This window comes from Dermochelys coriacea, chromosome 1 (assembly GCF_009764565.3).
Source record: "Dermochelys coriacea isolate rDerCor1 chromosome 1, rDerCor1.pri.v4, whole genome shotgun sequence".
NCBI classification, from domain to species: Eukaryota; Metazoa; Chordata; order Testudines; family Dermochelyidae; genus Dermochelys; species Dermochelys coriacea.
Window position 1 is genome coordinate 184,008,369 of NC_050068.2, and position 20,849 is coordinate 184,029,217.

The following is a 20,849-nucleotide window of genomic DNA, read 5'->3' on the forward strand; positions in this document are numbered from 1 at the left end:
GAAGTGAAGTTCTGGAATGGCCTTCCAAGGGAAGCAGTGGGGGCAAAAGACCTGTCTGGCTTCAAGATTAAGCTTGATAAGTTTATGGAGGAGATGGTATGATGGGATAACCTGATTTTGGCAATTAATTGATCTTTAACTATTCATGGTAAATAGGCCCAATGGCCTGTGATGGATGTTAGATGGGGTGGGATCTGAGTTACTACAGAGAATTCTTTCCTGGGTATCTGGCTGGTGAATCTTGCCCACATGCTCAGGGTTCAGCTAATCGCCATATTTGGGTCAGGAAGGAATTTTCCTCCAGGGCAGATTGGAAGAGGCTCTGGGGGGTTTTCACCTTCCTCTGTGGCATGGGGCATGGGTCACTTGCTGGAGCATTCTCTGCACCTTGAAGTCTTTAAACCATAATTTGAGGACTTCAATAGCTCAGATATAGGTGAGAGATTTATTGTAGGAGTGGTGGGTGAGATTCTGTAGCCTGCATTGTGCAGGAGATCAGACTAGATGATCATAATAGTCCCTTCTGACCTTAATATCTGAGTCTATGAGAACCTAATAGGCTTTTTGTTTCAACAGATCTGATGCCTTGTGTCCTGATTATGTATAGGCACTGGAGTTAGATCTGATGCCAATTTCAGGGTCTTCACTGGCACCTTGATTATAGCAGATGCCGAGCTCAGATCACAAAGCTCTTTGCTTTGTGTCTGCACACTTGCGCATGTTGGATCAAACAGGCTTTACTGCAAATGCTTCCTGAAGTAAGAATACCTGTAATCTTTGTTTGTCCATGTACACTGTTATCTAATTATTTAGTGGTTATTGAATAGTATTGATTTCCAATTAATTCTAATTTAAAGAGCTGGGGGATTATAGGATTTTAGTCCAGCACAACAGAATCAAGGTTATGAAGTTTAATATCTGGTTGGGAATCTCAGTATGCACAACGGTGACGTTGACTGAGGGCAAAGCAAAGTTTTAACCACTTTTATTAGCAAAATTAGTAAAGACAGAAAAGCACCAAACCACACAAAAAGACAGCATAAGTACAGAGTTAAGGTGACATTTTGTAACTGTACTCATATACTTGCACCCTTCCTGGGGGATCTGGGTGTAAGAGACTAAGGTCCAGCCCTGTTTCTGGCAGAGCCAATGCATCCCTTGGTCCAGATCTGTCTCTTACATGATAGTCTGTCCTATTATATGGCCTAGGGACTGTCATGAATATTAATTCAAATGCTTAGCCTCCTTTGTCCATATCTAACCTCCTACCCTAATGATGTTTAGGTTAGTATATTAATGATTTCAACTAATTATCGTATACATCAATTCATTGCAAAGACAAGTTCATGCTTAAGCGTTTGTCAACATTTTATCCTAAAATATTCAAGCCTAGTATCCATAGGTGCTGGAACTATGGGTGCTGGGGGTTCTGCTTCACATCCTGGCTTGAAGTGTGTGACATTCCAACTCATATAGGATTTATAGTTTGGTTCAATAGCTCTCAGCACCCCCTCTGTATAAATTGTTCCAGCATTTATATCAATTCAATGTTCATGTGGCATAAATTTCTGCCTTAAACACCTTTCCTACTTCCCCAAAACTCAGGGTAACTGTTGGGCCATTTTGTGTGCCAAAGTTTTGTGTGCTTTATGCTAACTGCTTAGCTAATGTCTTACAGGATACAGGCCGGTAGATTCCTGTTTGTTTTTTTTCTGAGTAAAATAAAATGTTAAAGCTAGCTCTGTGAGCTACAGTGCTCTTGAAGTGAACTTAAAGCAGACCAAGCATCTGGAACAATTTACCAAGGTCATGGTGGATTCTCCATCAATTTAAAATTTTTAAATCAAAATTGGATGGTCTGGAAATTAAATTGGGAAAGTTCTATGGCTTGTGTTATACAGGGGGTCAGACTAGATGATCATAATGGTTGCTTCTGGCCTGGGAATCTATGAATCTGTGAATGTAGAGGGTCCCTCACCAAGACATGCCCCTTACATGGCCATCTGTTCCTGGAAATACCATTGGACAGCAGGCACATCTTTTAAAATCTGCTCTTCTCGTCTTCATTCACCATCAGAATTTTGATGGCACAGAGATTATAATGCTAAAACTCTAATTAGCTATCACTAACTAACAAACACCAACTTTAATTAATAATAATTATCTACTGGCACTTAAAACTAAAAGTAAGGCTCCGGATCCAAGAGAAGTGCACTTCCGTGTGATGGTGCAGTTGGCAGGACAGTTGCTCCCTTTTATATGCTCACCCTCATAATGCTCAATAAAACTGAGGGGAGAAGGAGAAGGCATGTGAGCAGTGTAACAGGCACCCTGGGGAGAAGATTCCAAGGTCCAGGCTGCACCAGCCAGCGCAACCCCTGAGTGGTAATGTGCAGAGCCCTTCCAAAAAGCAGAGAATTTAGTTTGTTCTTGACTAAATTTGGGGGGAATATAAATCCTACAATGGTCTCTCCAGGTCTGAAATATTATCCGTCTCTTTCCAAAAATGCACAATATTCCCCTCATAAATGATTTCCCGCAGCTTTTCACAAAAGTATGGAGCATGTGGCTGTTGACATTTTCTGCCAGATTAAATGCCCCAAAACTGGCAACAAGGCTCACCAGACTGGTCAAAATATCTACAACACAGGAAATTCCCTCAGGCAGTAAGTTTTGGTGGTGGTGAATTGAAGAACCAGAAAAGCCAGACTCAGGATATGGTTGATAGAGGTAAAATTAATGAAGAATGGAAGCAATCATTCTGCTAAAATGATTGCAAAGGTTACACTGGAATTACATCCTAAGGACTGATCCAGCAAACATTAATTTATTGCAGCACATGTGTAATAATAATCTCATTGAAATGAAAAGCACTACTCCATATAGTGAAGATTTCAATGATTGCTGGATTGTACACTAAGGTGATAGAAATACAGTCATAGTGTGACCTCCCTTTACGCAGAAGTCCAGAAAAAGGTAACAAAAGTGATTGAAAAGCAAAGAAGGCCTTTATATGAGAGAGGATTAAAATGATTGTGTCTACTCAGTTTAGAGGGAAGATAAATTAGAGGCGACAGGATAAACCTATGTACTATTCTTAAATACTTGGTAAGTTTACATAGCATGCCCTGCCCTCCTCCTCCTTCCACCCTGTGCCCCCCCCCCCCGATCCCTCCGAAAAAACCCACCACTGCAGCAAGTCTCAGATCCCAGTCCAACTGACTTGGGATAGTGGGGCTTGCACTGCAGTGCTAAAAATAGCAGTGTAGATGTTGGAGTTTGAGCTTTAGCTGGAACCTGGGCTCTGAGACCTGGTGAGAGGGAGGAGCTCGGAGCCTGGGCTCCATCCCTTCCCCTGCATATATACACTGTTTTTAGCACTGCAGCTCATACCCAAGTCAGTTGACCCAGGCTCTGAGTTGCACTGCTGTGGAGGGTTTTGTTTGGTTGGTTGGTTGGTTGGTTTTTTTACTGTGTAAACACGCCCGAAGACTCTGTTCAGGTGGAGGTAAGGTTGAAAGTATATATCAATTTAGGGTTTAAATTAAATTAGAGGTGGTGTAATTACTCCCAAACCAAGCATTAAAAACCCAGTGCTCTGACCTCAGGTTCAAGTGGGTAAGAAACCAAGAAATAAAATATCTTGATTTTAAAATATTTTGTAATTTTTAAGGCCCCAGTTCAGCAAAGACAGGGGTGGCCAATCTGAGCCTGAGAAGGAGCGAGAATTTTACCAATGTACATTGCCAAAGAGCCACAGTAATACGTCAGCAGCCCCCATCAGCTCCGACCCCCGGCTCCCAGTGCCTCCCACCAAGTCCTGCTGATCAGCGCCTCCCCCCAGCCACCCAATAATCTGTTTCTTGGTGTGCAGGAGGCTCTGAGGAGGGGGGCGGGAAGGGGTGGAGTGGGGGCAGGGCCTTTGGCAGAGCCAGGGGTTGAGCCGTGAGCACCCCCTGGTACATTGTAAAGTTGGTGCCGGTAGCTCCAGCCCCGGAGTCGGTGCCTATACAAGGAGCCACATATTAACTTCTGAAGAGCCGCATGTGGCTCCAGAGCCACAGTTGGCCACCCCTGGACTAAGATAACAGAAATGCAGTTCTAATGAGACCTTGTTTTTTGCAGAAGATATGAAAAAGGCAACAAAAATGATTAAAAGCAAAGAAGCCTTCCAAATGAGAGAGGTTTAAAATGATTGCTTACATCCCATTGATTTCAATGAAACTTAAACATGCTTAATTTCTTTTCTGAATCATGGCCTTAGTCTGCCCATGTATTACCAGTACAGTCAGAATACTTTTTAATTATTATTTTGAATGTATTTCACTTCATCCTTAACATTCTCTCTTCTTTTTGGTTTGTTAGCTTCATAGTCAGAAAAGGATTTCTCCTTCTTACCATTCTATTTTAAGTTACTCACTGTTATTTCACATGACAACACTCATGTTCTCTGTGGAACCTCATATCAGACTTGATGTCCTCACTGCCATTCCATTTAAGTTTGCAGAAAGGAACTGCAATATTTCTTGGTGTTTAAATCAACTTTTGAGGCTGACTTAGAGAAGACTATTCATTTACACCAAGAAATCAGATTCTGTCTCGATGTCAATTAATGAAAGCCTATGGACTTCTTTTATTAGTTCTAAATTCAAATTATATAAAAATCTAAGCCCGCTTAGCAGTGGTTTAGAGATACCACAAAGTTTGGGCTTTTTTGTATTAATTGGTAATGTGTAGATTATTTTAATTTTATTCGTGATTAGTAACTCTAGTTTCTTGCTGTGAACCGTAGTGCTAATAGTCTGCTTTGGAAGTTTGTATGTAAAGCACGATTAGTAAAAGCAGCACTTTGCCTAGACCAGAGGTTGGCAATCTATGGCACGCGTGCCAAACATGGCACGTGAGCCAATTTTTAATGGCACGCTGCTGTCTGCTGGACCCGGGCAGACAGCAGCAAGGCACTAAAAATCCAGCCCGGCCCGGCCCACTCTTTTCCACCCCCTGCCCACTGCTCTCTCCTTGCAGGGCAGGCAAGCTTCCTCCTCCCCCCGCCTCTTCCCCCAGCATGCTGGGTTCCTGCCCCTCCTTCTCTCCCTCCCTGCAGCTGATCAACTGACGGCCCTTGCTACGAGCGGAAAGGTAAAAGCGGAGATGCAGCGAACCATGAGCCGCTCAAGGCAGGGGGCTGGGAGCACTCCCATGACCCCAGCCCACACCCCCAGCCTGCTGCCCTGAACCCTGCATCCCCCCCACACCCCAGCCCTCTGCCATCACACCTGCACCCCCCCACAACCCCAGCCCTGACTCCGGCACCCCCCCACGTACCGAGCCCCACACACCTCACACCCTCACACACCCCCAGTCCCCCACACCCATGCCCTGACTCTTGCACCCCCCACTTCCCCACTCCCACCCTGAGCTCCAAACGGGAGCTCCTGCACGCGCGTGTGCGCGCACGCGCGCACACACTCACACACACACACATTCTCACCTGCACCCCTCGCACCAAATGGGAGCTGCCCAGGTAAGTGCTCCACACCCAAACCTCCTGCCCCAACCCTGAGCCCCCTCCCTCATTCTAGCTCTTGGCCAGACCCTGCACCCCAACTCCCAGCCTGCTCCTTCACCCCAGCCCTGTTCTCAGTACACTCCCACCCTCATCTCAGTGCAGAGAGAGGAAGAGAATGGCTAGAATCAGGAAGAAGGTAGGTACCTACTCTGTGTGGACAGGGCCAGGACTCCAGACCAGCAGCGGGCTGAGCGGGGCCAGCAGCCAGGACCCCAGCTGGCAGGAGCTGGCGAATGAAACCCCAGACCAGCAGTGGGCTGAGCCGCTCAGCCTGCTGCCAGCCTAGGTGAATGGAACCCCAGGCCGGCAACGGGCTGAGGGGCCAGCGGCGTAAGATCAGCATTTTAATTAAATTTTAAATGAAGCTTCTTAAACATTTTGAAAACCTTGTTTACATACAACAATAGTTTAGTTATATAATATATAGACATAGAGAGAGACCTTCTAAAAACATTAATGTATTATTGGCACGCGAAACCTTAAATTAAAGTGAATAAATAAAGACTCGGCACACCACTTCTAAAAGGTTGTTGACCCCTGGCTTAGACCATGATATTCCTTTATCTAATACTTGGTTATTTTGCTGCAAATACACCTGGCTTTGCTTTAAACAAAATCCTTTTTTATACAGTCATATTAATTGAATCTACTCTATGTATAACAAACAAGGTGTCTTCTGTTGAATTCATTTATGAGGTAACTGTTGAATGCAAAGCTTTCAGTCTTTGCAGATGTTTGTAAACCTTGAAAGAGTAGCTTGAGATGAATGATATCAGAAGTGTAGTATTCCCTGGACCATCTACGGGTTTGTCTACATGATAAAATGTTAGAACAGAGGTCTCCAAACTGTGGGGCATGTCCCCCAGGGAGCACCACCCAGCCCCAATCTGCTCCCAGCTCTGGTCAGGCCCTGTCCCCACACCCAGGGCCTCAGCTCCTGACCACAGCCCAACTGGAGCTCTGCACCTGGCCCCGGCCTCCCCGCAGCTGCAGCTCCAGCCTTGGCCCCTTTCCCTCTGTCTGCATCCCCCACCCCCAAAACCGCGGCCCCACTCTCAGCCTCAGAAGGGTAAGGGGGGACATGACCCTGAAAAGTTTGGGGACCACTGGGTTAGCTGACACATTTCCCCCCCGCCGCCCTGTATTTGGCTATTGTTCATTAGGACACATTGTTCTCAGCATCGTATCAGTTAATTGTGATTAAACCATTAATGTAGCGCAAGTAATCACAAGTAGCTGGCACAGTGATGAACACTATTTGTCCTGGTCTACAATAACTACATTGCCATGGTCAACATCACATCAGCTAATTCATATATTCCCAAACATGTTCAAATGTGTTAAAATTATGTAGTGTACCTGTCATAAATATAAAGGGAATGGCAACAACCTTCCTGTATATAGTACTATAAAATCCCTCCTGGCCAGAGGCACAAAATCCTTTTACCTGTAAAGGGTTAAGAAGCTCAGGTAACATGGCTGGCACCTGACCAAAAGGACAAATAAGGGGACAAGATACTTTCAAATCTGGGGTGGGGGTAGGGGAAAGATTTTGGTCCATCTGTCTCATGTGCTTGCTGGACATAGATCAAGGAAGCAAGCAATCCAACTCCATTAGAATCAGTAAGTACTAGCAAGGGAATGCATTAGCTTATTTTTGTTTTGGCTTGTGATTTTCTCTGTGCTGAGAGGAAGGTTTTTCCTGGTTTTCTTTTTGTAACTTTAAAGTTTGGCCCAGAGGGAAATCCTCTGTGTTTTTGAATCTGATACCCTGTAAGATTATCTTCCATTCTAATTTTACAGGGGTGCTTCTTTTATCTTTTTTCTTTCTAATAATGTTCTGTTTCTTTTAGAATCTGATTTGGGTTTTTTTTAATGTCCTAAAAAAACCCGAGTTTGGTCTGTGCTCATCTTGTTTATTCTCAAGCCTCCCCAGGAAAGGCAGTGTCAGGGCTTGGGAGGGATATTAGGGGGCAGTAGGAACTCCAAGTGGTCCTTTCCTTGAGTTTCTCTAAATCGCTTGGTGGTGGCAACATTACGTAATCCAAAATACAACAGACAATTTGTGTCTTGGGGAGTTTTTAACCTAAACTGGTAGAAATAAGCTTAGGGCATCTCTCATGCAGGTCCCCACATCTGTAAACTAGAGTTCAGAGTGGGGAGGGAACCCTGACAGTACCCTATATATATTTTTCTATATATGCACAATATTGGGAGTATATGTTTGTCTGATACTATGGAATATTAAATGTGTCCTCAAATTGGGCATATTCCCCCCCTCACAAAATATTTAGTGGGAAAGAGTTCCTCTGCTTGGAACATCATCCAACATAAAAAAAAATGTAGCCACCTCGTCAATACAAGATTATAATAATTCACTCTTGACTCTCTAATGGATTGTATAAACACTATTTATTAAGACATAACAAGGCCCCTGGAGGTAAATATAGCCAAGCATTCACTTGATGGCTATTTGTGGTCCTATGGGTTTTCCGTCTAATTTAAATTAAGATTTTTACTTCTGTAAATTATTGTTGTAAAGAAACTGCTTAAAAATGCATTTTATGAAAGCAGTGATGTACATTCTGGCAGAAACACTTCAGAGTTCCTGCTCTGGGGAATGCAACCTCTCAGTAAATTAGTAATTGAGAAGCAATGAGGAGTGTGATTAAAAAATTGTACTGATCAACCTTTGTTAGCAAATTCTGACAAATCAGATTTCCACACTTTTCCTTTACATATTGGGACAGGCTGGTCATTTACATATAAAGGCCATTATACAGGGAGTCCTTGGACTTAAGACACAATTCGTTCCTCAGAATTGTGATGTAAGACGAAAGTGCTTTTCCCAAAGGAATCAATGGTATGAAGGGGGGATTGGTATGCTATTTTCCTCACAATAACCTAGATTTTTATACTAAATGAATTATAGATGACTAATGTTGCAACATCAAAGTATTTACTGTACACTCTATTTTGTAAACAGCATTCAAGTAATGATATAAACTTGCATATGCTGCTCAGAATGCCAGCAATACAAGCTCAGAAAACCAGCCTCAGCCAATCACTGATCAAGCTTTTTGATTGGCTCCCACCCCTGAACTCAGCCAATCAAAAACAATTGGCAACCCTACTTAGCAAAAAGCTACCTTGCTGCGTCGAAGCCTATCAGAAGCGACCCCTTCCAGCTCCATACTAGTATAACACAACCAGGAAATGATTTCAAGCGAACTTTATGCAAATCGAGTAACCTAAGGGTGAAACGAGCATCATAGGGGTGAAACAGGCAGTCAATTGAAAAGCGTCGTAAGTTACAGCCGACGTAAGACAGGCGTCATTAAGTCTGAGGATTCCGTGTATTACTGTGTATCTTGACATAAGGGATAGAAATATTTTTGTTTGTATATTTAGGCCCTGTATATTTAAGTTTCCTCATTAAGGAAGGGTGCTGAAGCACACACTTCACTTCACTTAAAGCACATGTTTAATACCCAGTAAAGTGAATGGAACTTAAGCATGTGCTTAAAATTAAGCACATACTTATATGATTTCCTGAATAAGGATGAATTTAAGCATGTGCTCCAGTGCTTTCTTGAATGAGTGTCCCAATGAGCAGTTGATCTGGATAGTAAATCCAAATCATATTAAACAAGACTTCAGCAAACTATCACAAGGGTAATTACTACAGTTAATACCAAAAAATCTTTATTTTCTCATAAAGAGCACAAATAAATTATGTTCTACTAAACAGGAATGCTATTTGCATTTGTCCTACTCTCTGTCCTGAATTTTCATAGCTCCTTGCCAAATGTCTGCCCTGGGCCTGCAGAGGCTGCTGTGGAATGGGGCAGGATGGGCCAGAGCTCCTAAGTGCCAGCTTATCAGCACTGCTCTCCTCACTGGCAGGACGGGAAGCAGCAACAGCAGCCTTGGTTGAACTTGTGTGGAACCAGCCAGCCCCAATCCCTTCCCAGAGCCCACCACTTACTCCCCGGGATATGACCAGCATCCCACCTTACTCCGGGATAAAATCAGCTCGCTAACTCCTCCTGCCCGCACGAGCAGCTGCAGTCTCAGTGGGGAGACAGAAGCGGGAATGCTGGCACAATATTTCCCCTACCCCCAGAATGTTTCTGAAATGATGCCCCGGCTACTGAATTAGGTGGAGATTTTCATGAAGAAGTTGTTTAAAACAAAAATCAACACAGTGATCAATAGTATATGACAGCAAACATCAGGTCACTTATACCTGCAGTGCAATCTTAAAGAAAATCATGTCATTGCCCTTCATGGTATTGTATCCTATATGCACGATCTGAAGCCACAATTCAGCAAAGTACTTAAGCCTATGCTTAAATCCATCACTTTTCAGGAAAGCAATATAGCTTCTGTTCTTAAACCTCAGTAAAGCCAGTAAGACTTAAGCTTAAGTCTAAAGTTAAGAATTTCGGTGATTTCTTGAATAGGGGTTTGCTGAACTGAGGGTCTATGGGTAGATTCATAATGGGATTTAAGTACCTCACTGTCCCAGATTTAGGTGACACTGCTATTCACAACCCTCTTCCCCTCTCTCCCCCCAACTCATCTGCCACCTAGCACCTAGGCAACTAAACTCATTTGGGGCCTACGTTTTTGCAGCAAAAGTTTCCTCGGTGCCTATGCTTCTGACCATACACATTAATGATCCATGAACTGGGGGAAGATAGATAGGTGCTTCTCCAACTAACTCACCTGTGGGCCCAATCTGATAGACATGCTCAGAGCCCACCTAACTTGACAAAAAAAGAATAGGGGAGTGGAGCTTTGGATAAATAGTCAGAGTCATTGGAGTAGGGGTACTGAATCCTCAGTCTCCCACCTCCAAGGTGAGTGCCCTACCCACCAGGCTATGGCATCATTCTCACACTCGTTCTCTGTCCCAATGACTGTACAATTATTTATCCAAAGTGGGACAGTATCAACAGAAGCGACTGAGAGAGACTCATCTCAGAATATCCCATAACCCAGAAGCTGGGGCACTTCCCTGAGAGGTGGCAAATCCCTGTTCAAATCCCTTCTCCTATTTATGCAGAGGGTCGCTCACATCCTGGATGTGTACACTAGTTACTGAACTAAATGTTATGAGGGTGCTCCTCCATCATCATCACTTCTTACAAGAGTCACTTAACTCCAGCAGAGGGTTCACGGCTATGGAGATAGGTGCCTCCCTGCAGCCTGGACTTAGGTGCCTAAAAATGGGATTTACAAAATGCAGCATGCTGAGCATGGAGCTACCTAAACCAGCCAACGGCAGAATGTTAAGATGAGCTTTGCCCCTCTTGGGGAGATAGGCTGCTATCTCTCCCCATTCATTCTATAGGGAGGAAAGATGCCAAACTTTTAGGCTTTGTAAATCCCAGTGATTTTCTGAAAGTTCAGCCTTGTGATGCTCAGCACACCTCAATCCCTAAATGCTGAATTCCTAACAGCTATTTTATTTTGCTTAATTATTTGGTCATATAGCTAAATGCATTGACATGAAAATTAAAACATAAAAGGCCAAATTCTGCTCTCGGGTACATAAGTACAAGCTTGCAATTTTTCTTGATTAATTGGGTTCATTCTAGGTATTCACCTGAGTGAATGAGTGTTGACTTTGGCCTATAACATACAAACCTACTGAATATCATTAGTACAACCATAATTCATTGGTTTGGAAACAGCTATGACGTTGCACAGACAGATATTCATGAAGAAGTGGAAACTGACTCTGCATAGGTAAACACCTTCACCATTAGGGGTGTCTCACTGACTGTAGGCAGCCTGGATACTCTCTAGTGGAGAGTCAGATACCAAATGGCAACATGAAAGTTGCTAGGAATGAATGCAAGGCTGCAGTTTCTCCTTTCCACTTTGTTCTCATCTTGGTTGGGATGGTAACCATGGCTTCGGCTTGTCTGTTTCCTTAGACTTGGTTCATATAATCAGATGCATGTTCAACATGTTGGGTGGTCTATGAGGTACCTCTTGGTTTATTGATTAGCATCTCAGATCTTCAGGTAAATCTGGTCTCTAGCTGTTCAGTATTCAGCAAGCAAACCTCTCATCCCTACACTTGCCCATCATAAAGATATTTATAACTCCTCGTTTGCAATTCCACACAGGTGATTTTAGGCTGAAAAATCGGTCATTTTTCTTTTCCCCCTGTGGGAAATTTCAGCTTCTTAGGATGGACTCAAAACCTGAAAGCTTCAGCTGAAAACTGAGATAGTCAATTAGAAAATGCCACCACAGTGCCTTGTCAGCTGTATTTCAGGCACCTCATGTCCCCTTTCTCCTCTGGGTGCTGAGGTCCCTAGATGGACTACGACTTCATGATGTACTATGGTGGCAATTAAAGAAAAAACGTTAACAGGGCCACATTATCTTAATCTCTTTTGCTCTATTTAGATTTCTCAGCCTCTTTGTGAAGATAATTCCCCAACCTTGCTATGTTCATCTGATAAAACATTAGGGAAACATTTATTTCTGCTAACTTTGCTAATGATGACTGCTTTTTTCCAAGAAGCAGGACAATTGTTTCTAAATTACCAATGTCTAGTGATAATAGAAGTGTCATGCTTTTAATATATGAGTTGGTGGGGGGGGGGTTATTTTGGCTTCTGGCAAAACTTCTATACAAAACCAAATTTAGATTAAAACATGCCAATTAGAGATGGTTATGCTTGGTTCAGGAAACTCACTAAACACAGTAAAGTCCACTTAGGACTAATGTGTGTTGTCCAAGCAATTTGAACATCCAACCACTTCTCCAAACTTAAGATTTTCTTCCAGAATAATTTTTTCATAACTCACTTGACTGTCCAAATGCCCTCCTCACATTCTTCGTGGTTTCTCATTCCCTCATCTGATGACTCCCCATAATGTCCTGACAACCCTTCATATTCTCACAGAGACTTACCTTCTTTCCCTTTAGGAAGAGCTGCTGGGTCACTTAGCCATTGGGAAAGACAAACATATTGGGCTTTTTATGATTAGTGTATCATAACCACCTATGGTTATATTTTTGAACATGTGGGTGTAGTACCAGTTTACTAGGGGCACGCTTACCTACCCAGACTACCCTTTGAATAGTTATATTGCAGGTGTATTATATAAGTACCACCCATTCTGGAGTGGCATCTCATTTGAACACATGGATTGGCTGACGTGATGGTATTACTTGTGAGCTGCAGCTCATGAAAGCTTATGCTCAAATACATTTGTTAGTCTCTAAGGTGCCACAAGTACTCCTTTTCTTTTTGCGAATACAGACTAACATGGCTGCTACTCTGAAAGTAATATAGAAGACAGTGCTTGGTGTCCAATATACATGCAAGACCAAAAATTCAAGTAATTGATGGATATTCCTTGGTAACTGATAAATGGTGCCTTCCACTGCTCATCAATCTCTAATGCTGTTGGCTGAATGTTTTATATGCTACATTATGTGTTACTTACAACTGATACAGTTTGTTGATTTGGATCCAATAGGCCGGAACCAGTATTGTGGACAAAGGATGGCGGAGAACTACCAGATCCAGAGAGAATGGTTGTCAATGGTAGGGACCTAAGAATTAGTTTCCTAAACAAAACGGACAATGGTACATATCGATGTGAAGCAACAAACCCTATTGGCCAAAACAGCACAGAGTATGTCCTGATTGTACATGGTGAGTACATCTCTTTAAATTCTGTAAGGGAGAGTACCTTGATTAATATTAGAACTTTTTGTTTCAACCAACTATAAGCAAGTGATTAAGACCACATGAAAAAATGACAAGAAAAAATTAAAAGTGCAATTATTCTTTTCAGAGCGCCCTCTACTAGTAAGCAACAGACTGACTTCCTTTTATTTGTAGGTGTCTAATAAATTTTGTACACCATATATCTTACAAATATTTATGTAGAACCCTTTGCTAATTAAGCAACAGGCAAAAATGTATTTGAGAGTATACTGGGAAATGTTTTATACATAATTGCATCCATAAAACATGGTGTTTAGATATAACTGTCTATGAGTGGCTAGGTCACATATAAACAAAAACCAAGAATTACAAGGCAGTTGCTATTTATTTTATAAACCATTCAAGACAGGATACTAAAGATAAATTATAGCCTGGTACTGAGCACTCTCAACTCCCAATGTAAGCTGAATGTCTTGCATCACCCCAGAGAATCAGGCCCTATGTTAAAATCACCCCCCCAAATTGTCTAGTATCACAAGTTCATAATACTAATTTAATAAAATGGTATGGTTCTCACTTAATTATGATTCTTTTGTTTTGCCTGATTTGTCTTGATGCTTCATGTCAAAAGAATAAAGACCTTAATATTAAGTGTGAAATAGCTTGATGCAACAAAAGTACAGTAGAAGCCATTACAAGAGTCATCATTTGGCAGCTGTTACCACACCATTACTACAGATCTCCACCATTTAAATCTGTTACTTCAGACAGTCCCCTGTGGTAACTGCTGGAAAATGGCAACTCCTACAGTCTGGATATGAACCCAGATCTCAGAGGTGAGATGAGTTCATTAACTCCATTGCAACACCTGTTGCAATCCTTTTTTTTCTAGCTTTTTATACATGGGCAACTTTTTAAGAACCATCGCAAAATAAAAGGAAACACTTTTTAAGGTGAGTCTCAGATTGTAAAAAAGTCACTGAAATGAGAAATATGAAGTCTGTTTCTTCCCAATAAATAATTGAAGTGCAACAAATTATATATACTACTCTGGTGTTTGCAAACTCGCCAAAAGCATGATTCACTTGAAGTGCCAAAGTACCTTTAGGTCAGTTTGGCAGTTAACATATTTATAATAAATATTTCTCTAAGCATTTTGTAATTAGTGATTTTCTGGCTCCGTTGTTGAACTAAAATTTATCAAAACACCCGCTGGATTAATACTGTTCATGCCGCTGAAGCTCATCATTAGTTTGCCTAGTAATGATGGGCTCTTTAGACCAATAAGGCTCCACTGCTGAGGATTACTGTGTTTAAAAACAACGAAACATACAAAAACACCCTGCACCCCAAACCACCACTTATGTTGATTACCACAAAATATTTCCCCTTTTAAATCCTATAGGTAATGGTTTATTAGTTGTTGGCTGCATACACAAAATGTTAATGTCTCTCTTTGATGAACTGACAGTTTTCCAAAACCCACCAACTATTGAAATCTGAGTGGTCTCTGTATTTTGTCAGAGGTATTAAAGTAATTTGAGAGAAGTTGACCCTTTTTATCTCACACATCATGGTTACTTTTACATTAGCTATGACCATTTAATATACTTATAAGGAAGAATATTTCATTATGAGCGGCTTTGTGTCTTTCACTTTCAATCAGTTGCATGCACCCTATTGGTCTGATTACAACTTGATGGCAGTCTCTAAAATCATTCATTATCAAGATGCCATTTTGCTGTGTGTGACAGCACATTATGCATGCTCTCTAGTTTAACTTTAACATTGCTGACAATGTCTGTTATGGATACTGGACCTTTTCCTAATTGCATTCATGCAAATCTAGCATTAGAATTACAGAAGGTAACTTGGCTTCCTAGAACTCAGTAAGGTTGGAAGTTGTAGGCCCGAGGATGCAATGATGCTTGTTATTAATAACCTGTTCCATACTGGAGTTATAAAGCTTTTGCTATGAATGAGAGGTTGGGATTAATTATTTAATTATAGGTACAGTGAAATTAGTTTATACAGATCAACTTGGGCAACCACTTGTTCCCTCTTTTTATCATTGCCTCAGACTGATCAACTCATCCAGATCTAACGAAACAGGAACTTCAGTTTTCAAACAGAAAAGAAAGGATGAAAAGCAGTTTTGGTATCCTGCAGCCAGGTTGTCTTAGAATAGAATAGAGGACATATTTTCCCCTTAACTTTATATTTCCTAATAGATTTGTAGCACTCTCTGACTTCTCTTCACACCTTCTCTTGTAGCTAAGGTAGTGACATCAATATATTTGTCCCTTCCCTTTATTATGGCTTACGTACCATTATATAGTCATGCATTCTGACCTACCCATCTTTCATTTCTTATACATACAGTGCCCAATTTAATATAGGATGGACCAAAGCCACATGGGAAGGGAGTTTCCACAAGGAAGCCCTCACAGAAATTCTCCCATGTTGTCTGGTCAGGGAGGCAATATTCCAGAAAAGAGGAATCTAGCAAAACCACAAGAAATCATGCAGATACCCTGTGCTGCTTCCACTCTGCTCTAGCCACCAGCAGCACCCCATTGGCAGTGCAACTTCACTGAAGCCAAGCTACGAGTGACTTTGTCATAGAAGCCTCTAAGACTGCAGGGTGAGATTGTTGGTTATGTGTAAAAGATAATACAACTATGAGGGGGCTGTATTAATTTTTTCCAGGTAAGCACTGTGGGGCTGGAGAGAGAACAGTAGGCATCCCAACCCTCACCCTTCCTGCCTCTCCCCTGACTCTCCCAGTCTATGCCACCAGATCAAAATGGAGAAATGATGCCACTAGGGCAGTTGAGGCCCCCTTCTGTGTGTGTGGAAGGGCTCCTCCCTGCACAGAGCAGTGGAAGGGGAAGCATGATCTCGCTCACAATAGTTTTTGTATTTAATTTTTACCCATATAGGATTTTTTTCCCCTCCTTGTTGGTCTTATTTTTTTTAAACAGAATTTGTCCTTCTGCTTTTTTTATGAAGTTTCTCAGACTTGCCCGCCTTCCCTGTTTTCTTTTTTACTATTAACACGTCTCTCAGAGGGACCCTATCCTCTAATTCCCTCAATTTTCCAAAGTTATCTTCATAACTCAGAAGAGATTTAGAAAGCTTAGAGCAGAAGCTTGACTAAAAATGAAAATGTGTAGTTTATCAAAATTAGAGATTAAGGGTAAGCAAAGTGTTTATACATATTAATTATACAAACAAAGCAAGGAGCATATGATGCCTTTAATTGGGCCAATTTAGACATAACATTATTTAGGAGAATGATCACTTCTTCCCATTGCAGATGAAGATGAGGTTAAATAGTGTTATGATGGCTGAGGGTAGTTTCAATAAATATAGCTATACGCAGATTAACAGCAGTTTGTTATAGTTGGTATCTAACAAGTCTTTTGGTTTCATTTTTTTCACTGTAAGTAGAGGAATCATGTTTTAGAAAAAGTGAACCGTATTTCACTAGGAAATGGGCCTGTGCTGCTTTGCTGATGAAATACAGCTGCTACTTTCATTTTTCTTTTATAATTAATAACACGTGTCCAGAAAGCACTCAAACCGGAAGGCGTACACAACATGAGTTGAGAGACAGAAGTGCAAAGGGAAGATACGGTTTTCATTCAAACATTTGTCTCCTGCAGTAAGGAAAGCCAAATCCTCAAACCTGGAGCTGTTGTCATTTCTGCATTCTAATGTATTATTTTGGTGTCGTAGAAGTTCACGTTCTGGTAAGCTGTATTATACCCCATCAAGTGACTGACTCTAGGCAGCAGAATTTATGTTTTCTTTCTCCTTGACTTTATTGAGAATTGTTGGTTACCTACGACCAAATACTTGTTGTTAATCACCAGTATACAAAACAAACTACCAAAATCATGACATTCAATTCAAAAATATATTTTCTACTTGGCAAGCTAAAGTAAAAAGCTCCATTAATTTAGCTGGAGTTGAGAACTGAACAAGTCTGTCATAATCAAGCTAAAGACACGGTTGTTACATATGGACAAATCAATCACCTCTTGCTGCCACCATAACTAGGTTTATCCTCAAGTTCAGCACATAATATCAGGGATGACAGAAATTCAAATTAGTGATGGAGTATCCTCCAATATGAACAATAAAATGAAAATAAGTTATGAGGCCTGAATTCAGTGTAATATCTTACTGACAGACAAATGTCAAGATCAGCCCTTTATTAGGAACAAGAATTATGAACAGAATAAGGTAAAAACTTTCCACTACTCTGTGTAGTTGCAGACTGGGACTGCCCTGTCCTAGGTTTCTTGTTTCTGCCCCAGTAGGATGTGTGTCACCAGTAACCAAAGGCTGAATGTCCAAAAGGTATGGCATCTCTACACTTTTTGGAGGATTTACTGTGTACCACACTCAGGATCATAATCTCCAAACACACCTCTCCTCTCTGGAAATCTGAAATAGAAGCTCCACTAGGTCAGTTAGTAAACAATTCCATTATATTTCACCAGAGGTCCTTAGTACAGCAATGCCTTGAAGGAACTTACAAATTATCATGAGTTTTTACTTAATATCACAAGATACCATATGATGCATTAGATTCACTGTATGTATACATTAGATTCACCGAGACAAGTGGAGTTACTGAACAGCACGTATCTTATGACGATGCAAGGTAAAGTGGAAGTTACATTGAGTCACTACGGGTCATGGACAGTTCCTTTCATCAGCAAACACAGTGCAAGTATTAGAAGGAGCTAATCCTGGTGATGCGAAGGCTTTCTTCTGGGCCATTAGCTTGAATTAACTTGAGCATCCCACTTTTTTCTATGCTGCTTTGGGGGTAGACCACACTTGACTCTAGAAAGAGCAAGCAAATCAATGTGTGAGCCACAACCTCTCATTAACATTTCAAATGTGACACTTCAATTTTCCAACCTCCGACAGTGCCCCTTCCCTCCTTTTGCCATCACGATCGACAATTTGACTGTCGTCCATGCTTCCTTCTCATCCGGGCTTTTGTCAGCCCCTGTCACACCTCTTGCAAATGTGGCTCATCTCTGTCCCCATTGCTAAAAATTTGGTTCACACTAGAACGATCTGGGAAATGTTATTTCTCTCCTGCAACAAATTTTAGATTTTTTTTTTAAAAAAAATCTGAATTGGGGGGAACAGTCAAAACTTCAAAATATTTCACAGGAGGCAAAATTCCATTTGGGGAGAACGGAAACAATTTTTCTGCTTGCTCCCAGCTGCCTAACCCACCAGGAAGCCTCCATCTTATGGAGTCAGGTAGCACAGGGAGGCAGCTGTTCAGGAAGTCAGTTCCCTGACTTCCTGAGCAGCTGCTTCTCAGGAGCTGCTCTGGGAGCCAGGGGTGCCCAGGCTGGCAGAAAACTAGGGTGGCTGGCACGCCTTCTTGTCTGCCTGCCTGCCTGCCTGCTTTCTATCGTAAGTTTTCTTAGAATTACACATCCCCACAGAATATTTCCATTCCCTTAGACAAGCATTTTCAAACAGAAAAGTATAAAGTACCTTCAGAAAATTTTCAGCTTGCTGTAGTTCACACACAATTATTTCTTGCTTTAGTACTTCTGTAACCTCTTCCTCTCCAGCCTCTCTGCTTCACTTCTCCTATGTCTAGTCCATCCAGCACACTGCAGTTAGCTATTTAGGATATGTCTACATAGCATTTTGGAGCCCATGGGAGTAAGCCTTCCAGTCTAGGTCAAGAGATTTGGGTTAGCGCTAACTCTGTAAAAATAACTGTGTAGACAGCACTTTGAAGTTGTTCTAGTCCAAACCGCAACTTCAAAGCACTGTTCACAGAGCTATTTTTAGAGTGCTAAGATGAGCACGTCAACCAGGACTGGGAGGCTTCCTGCCCACAGGCTTCAGAATGCTGCATAGATCTACCCCAGTTCTGATTTTGCTGTAACCGCATCATCCATTTCCTCAAAGCCTTTCGTCAGTTCCTGTTTCATTTCATATCATATTTAAACTGTTCACCCTCACCTATGAGACTGCACAATTCTACATTTGTCTATTTCTCAGCCCTTGCACACACCCATTCTCTCTCTCTTTCATGCCTGGATCTCTGGTCATTTTACTTAGCCAGAGCAGTCACATTATTGAAGTGCACCAAGCATCTTCACTCTTCAAATTTGTCCTCAAAACTCACTCACGTTGATTCACCTTCTGCTGCCAAGCTCTATTCCAGTGCCATCTATTCTTTCTCACATGCTCAACTTTATCTTTAAATAATTCAAAATTCTGAACTAACCAGAGACATACACAACCAATCTGCATTATTTTTATTTGTTGTAACCTCCTTTTTTGGTCTGTCATCCCGTTGTCATCCCTCATTGTATCGCATTTAATCTCCATTCTAAAATCCTTTTAGAAGGACCCTCTGCCTTTTCACACTTTTGTAAAAGCACTAAGCACACCTACAGTGCTCCAATGATTATTGGAACAATTTAAAATAAGGTTAAAAAGCAGGAGAATGCTTTAAGAAGAGGAAAAATTGCATTCTATAATTGGTCTTATCAAATGTGAAGTAGACCTACTGCTCTGCAAGTATTTTCATTCCAGCACTCTGATTAATCTCGTGCACTGCTTTTGAGCATCTTTTCTTTGCAAACGTCTCTCTCAAGGATAAACAGACACAATATCCACTGCAAGAGAAAAAGAAGAGAAAGAGAGACAGCAATATAGAGCAGCAAGTCTCATTATAATGAAGTAACCCTACAATTGGTGTTTGCATCTCTCAGTGAGAGCTTCCAGACATTTGAGCTAGTTGGGCAAATTCTAAAACAGCCTGCTAGTTATGGGAATAAAACATTTAATTTAAGACATGACCAGATGGAGGGAGCTGCACTGCCTTACCCTTTCATTGAACACATTCTTGGTCTTCTGAAAAAGAGAAGTAGAATTGAGAATTGGTATTATGGAGTGGTAGTAACCGCTCCATAATTAAAAGTTTGAAACTGAGTTTTTATTATAAACCCAACTTGACCCTCTGCACCTATAAATCACACACAAAGAAAAATGCACCTCAAAAGATAGTTTATGTCTGGTGCTGAGGTGTGTATGTATATATATATCCATCCAAATTTTAATTGAAGTGGACAAGGTGTTCTTCAATTTTGTCTTCCTAAAAACAGAGGAATTCACCAACATTCAAAAAGTCTGTTTTGTTGCTACATGGTACCCCTGCAGCCCCCCAAAAATATTGATTTATACTCTCAATTATTAAGATTTTTAAAAATAATGGTTCATCAACCCTGATAAGGTTTAAATAGGCTGAGCACTCAAACTTTCATATGAAAAAAAAAATTAAGATTTGCTCTTGCAGACTAAAGGGGATCCTGGCTTGTTGGCCTTAGGAGAATCAGAAAAATAATGGAAGAAAAGATTCTGCCCTCTTATGTACTGCTCCATTACAATCTCTTTGATTCCCTCCCTCCCCCAAATACATGCACAGACTTAATAAAATCTACAGGAAAGGGTTTCTTCTTCTGCACAAATTCCAATGTCTTCAGGAGAGGGTTTACCTTCCTGCAGATCTTAAG

General features: G+C 41.4%; 1 protein-coding gene across 9 annotated transcripts in view; it reads left to right on the top strand.

The window, feature by feature from the left end:
• CADM2 (cell adhesion molecule 2) overlaps positions 1-20,849 on the top strand; it is a 1,073,705-nt gene that overhangs the window by 962,179 nt on the left and 90,677 nt on the right. For all 9 annotated transcript variants that reach the window (XM_038385081.1, XM_038385064.1, XM_038385091.1 and 6 more), the window contains one exon: positions 13,082-13,260. In XM_038385081.1, the coding sequence (XP_038241009.1) occupies positions 13,082-13,260 (179 nt within the window). The remainder of the gene's footprint in view (positions 1-13,081; positions 13,261-20,849) is intronic.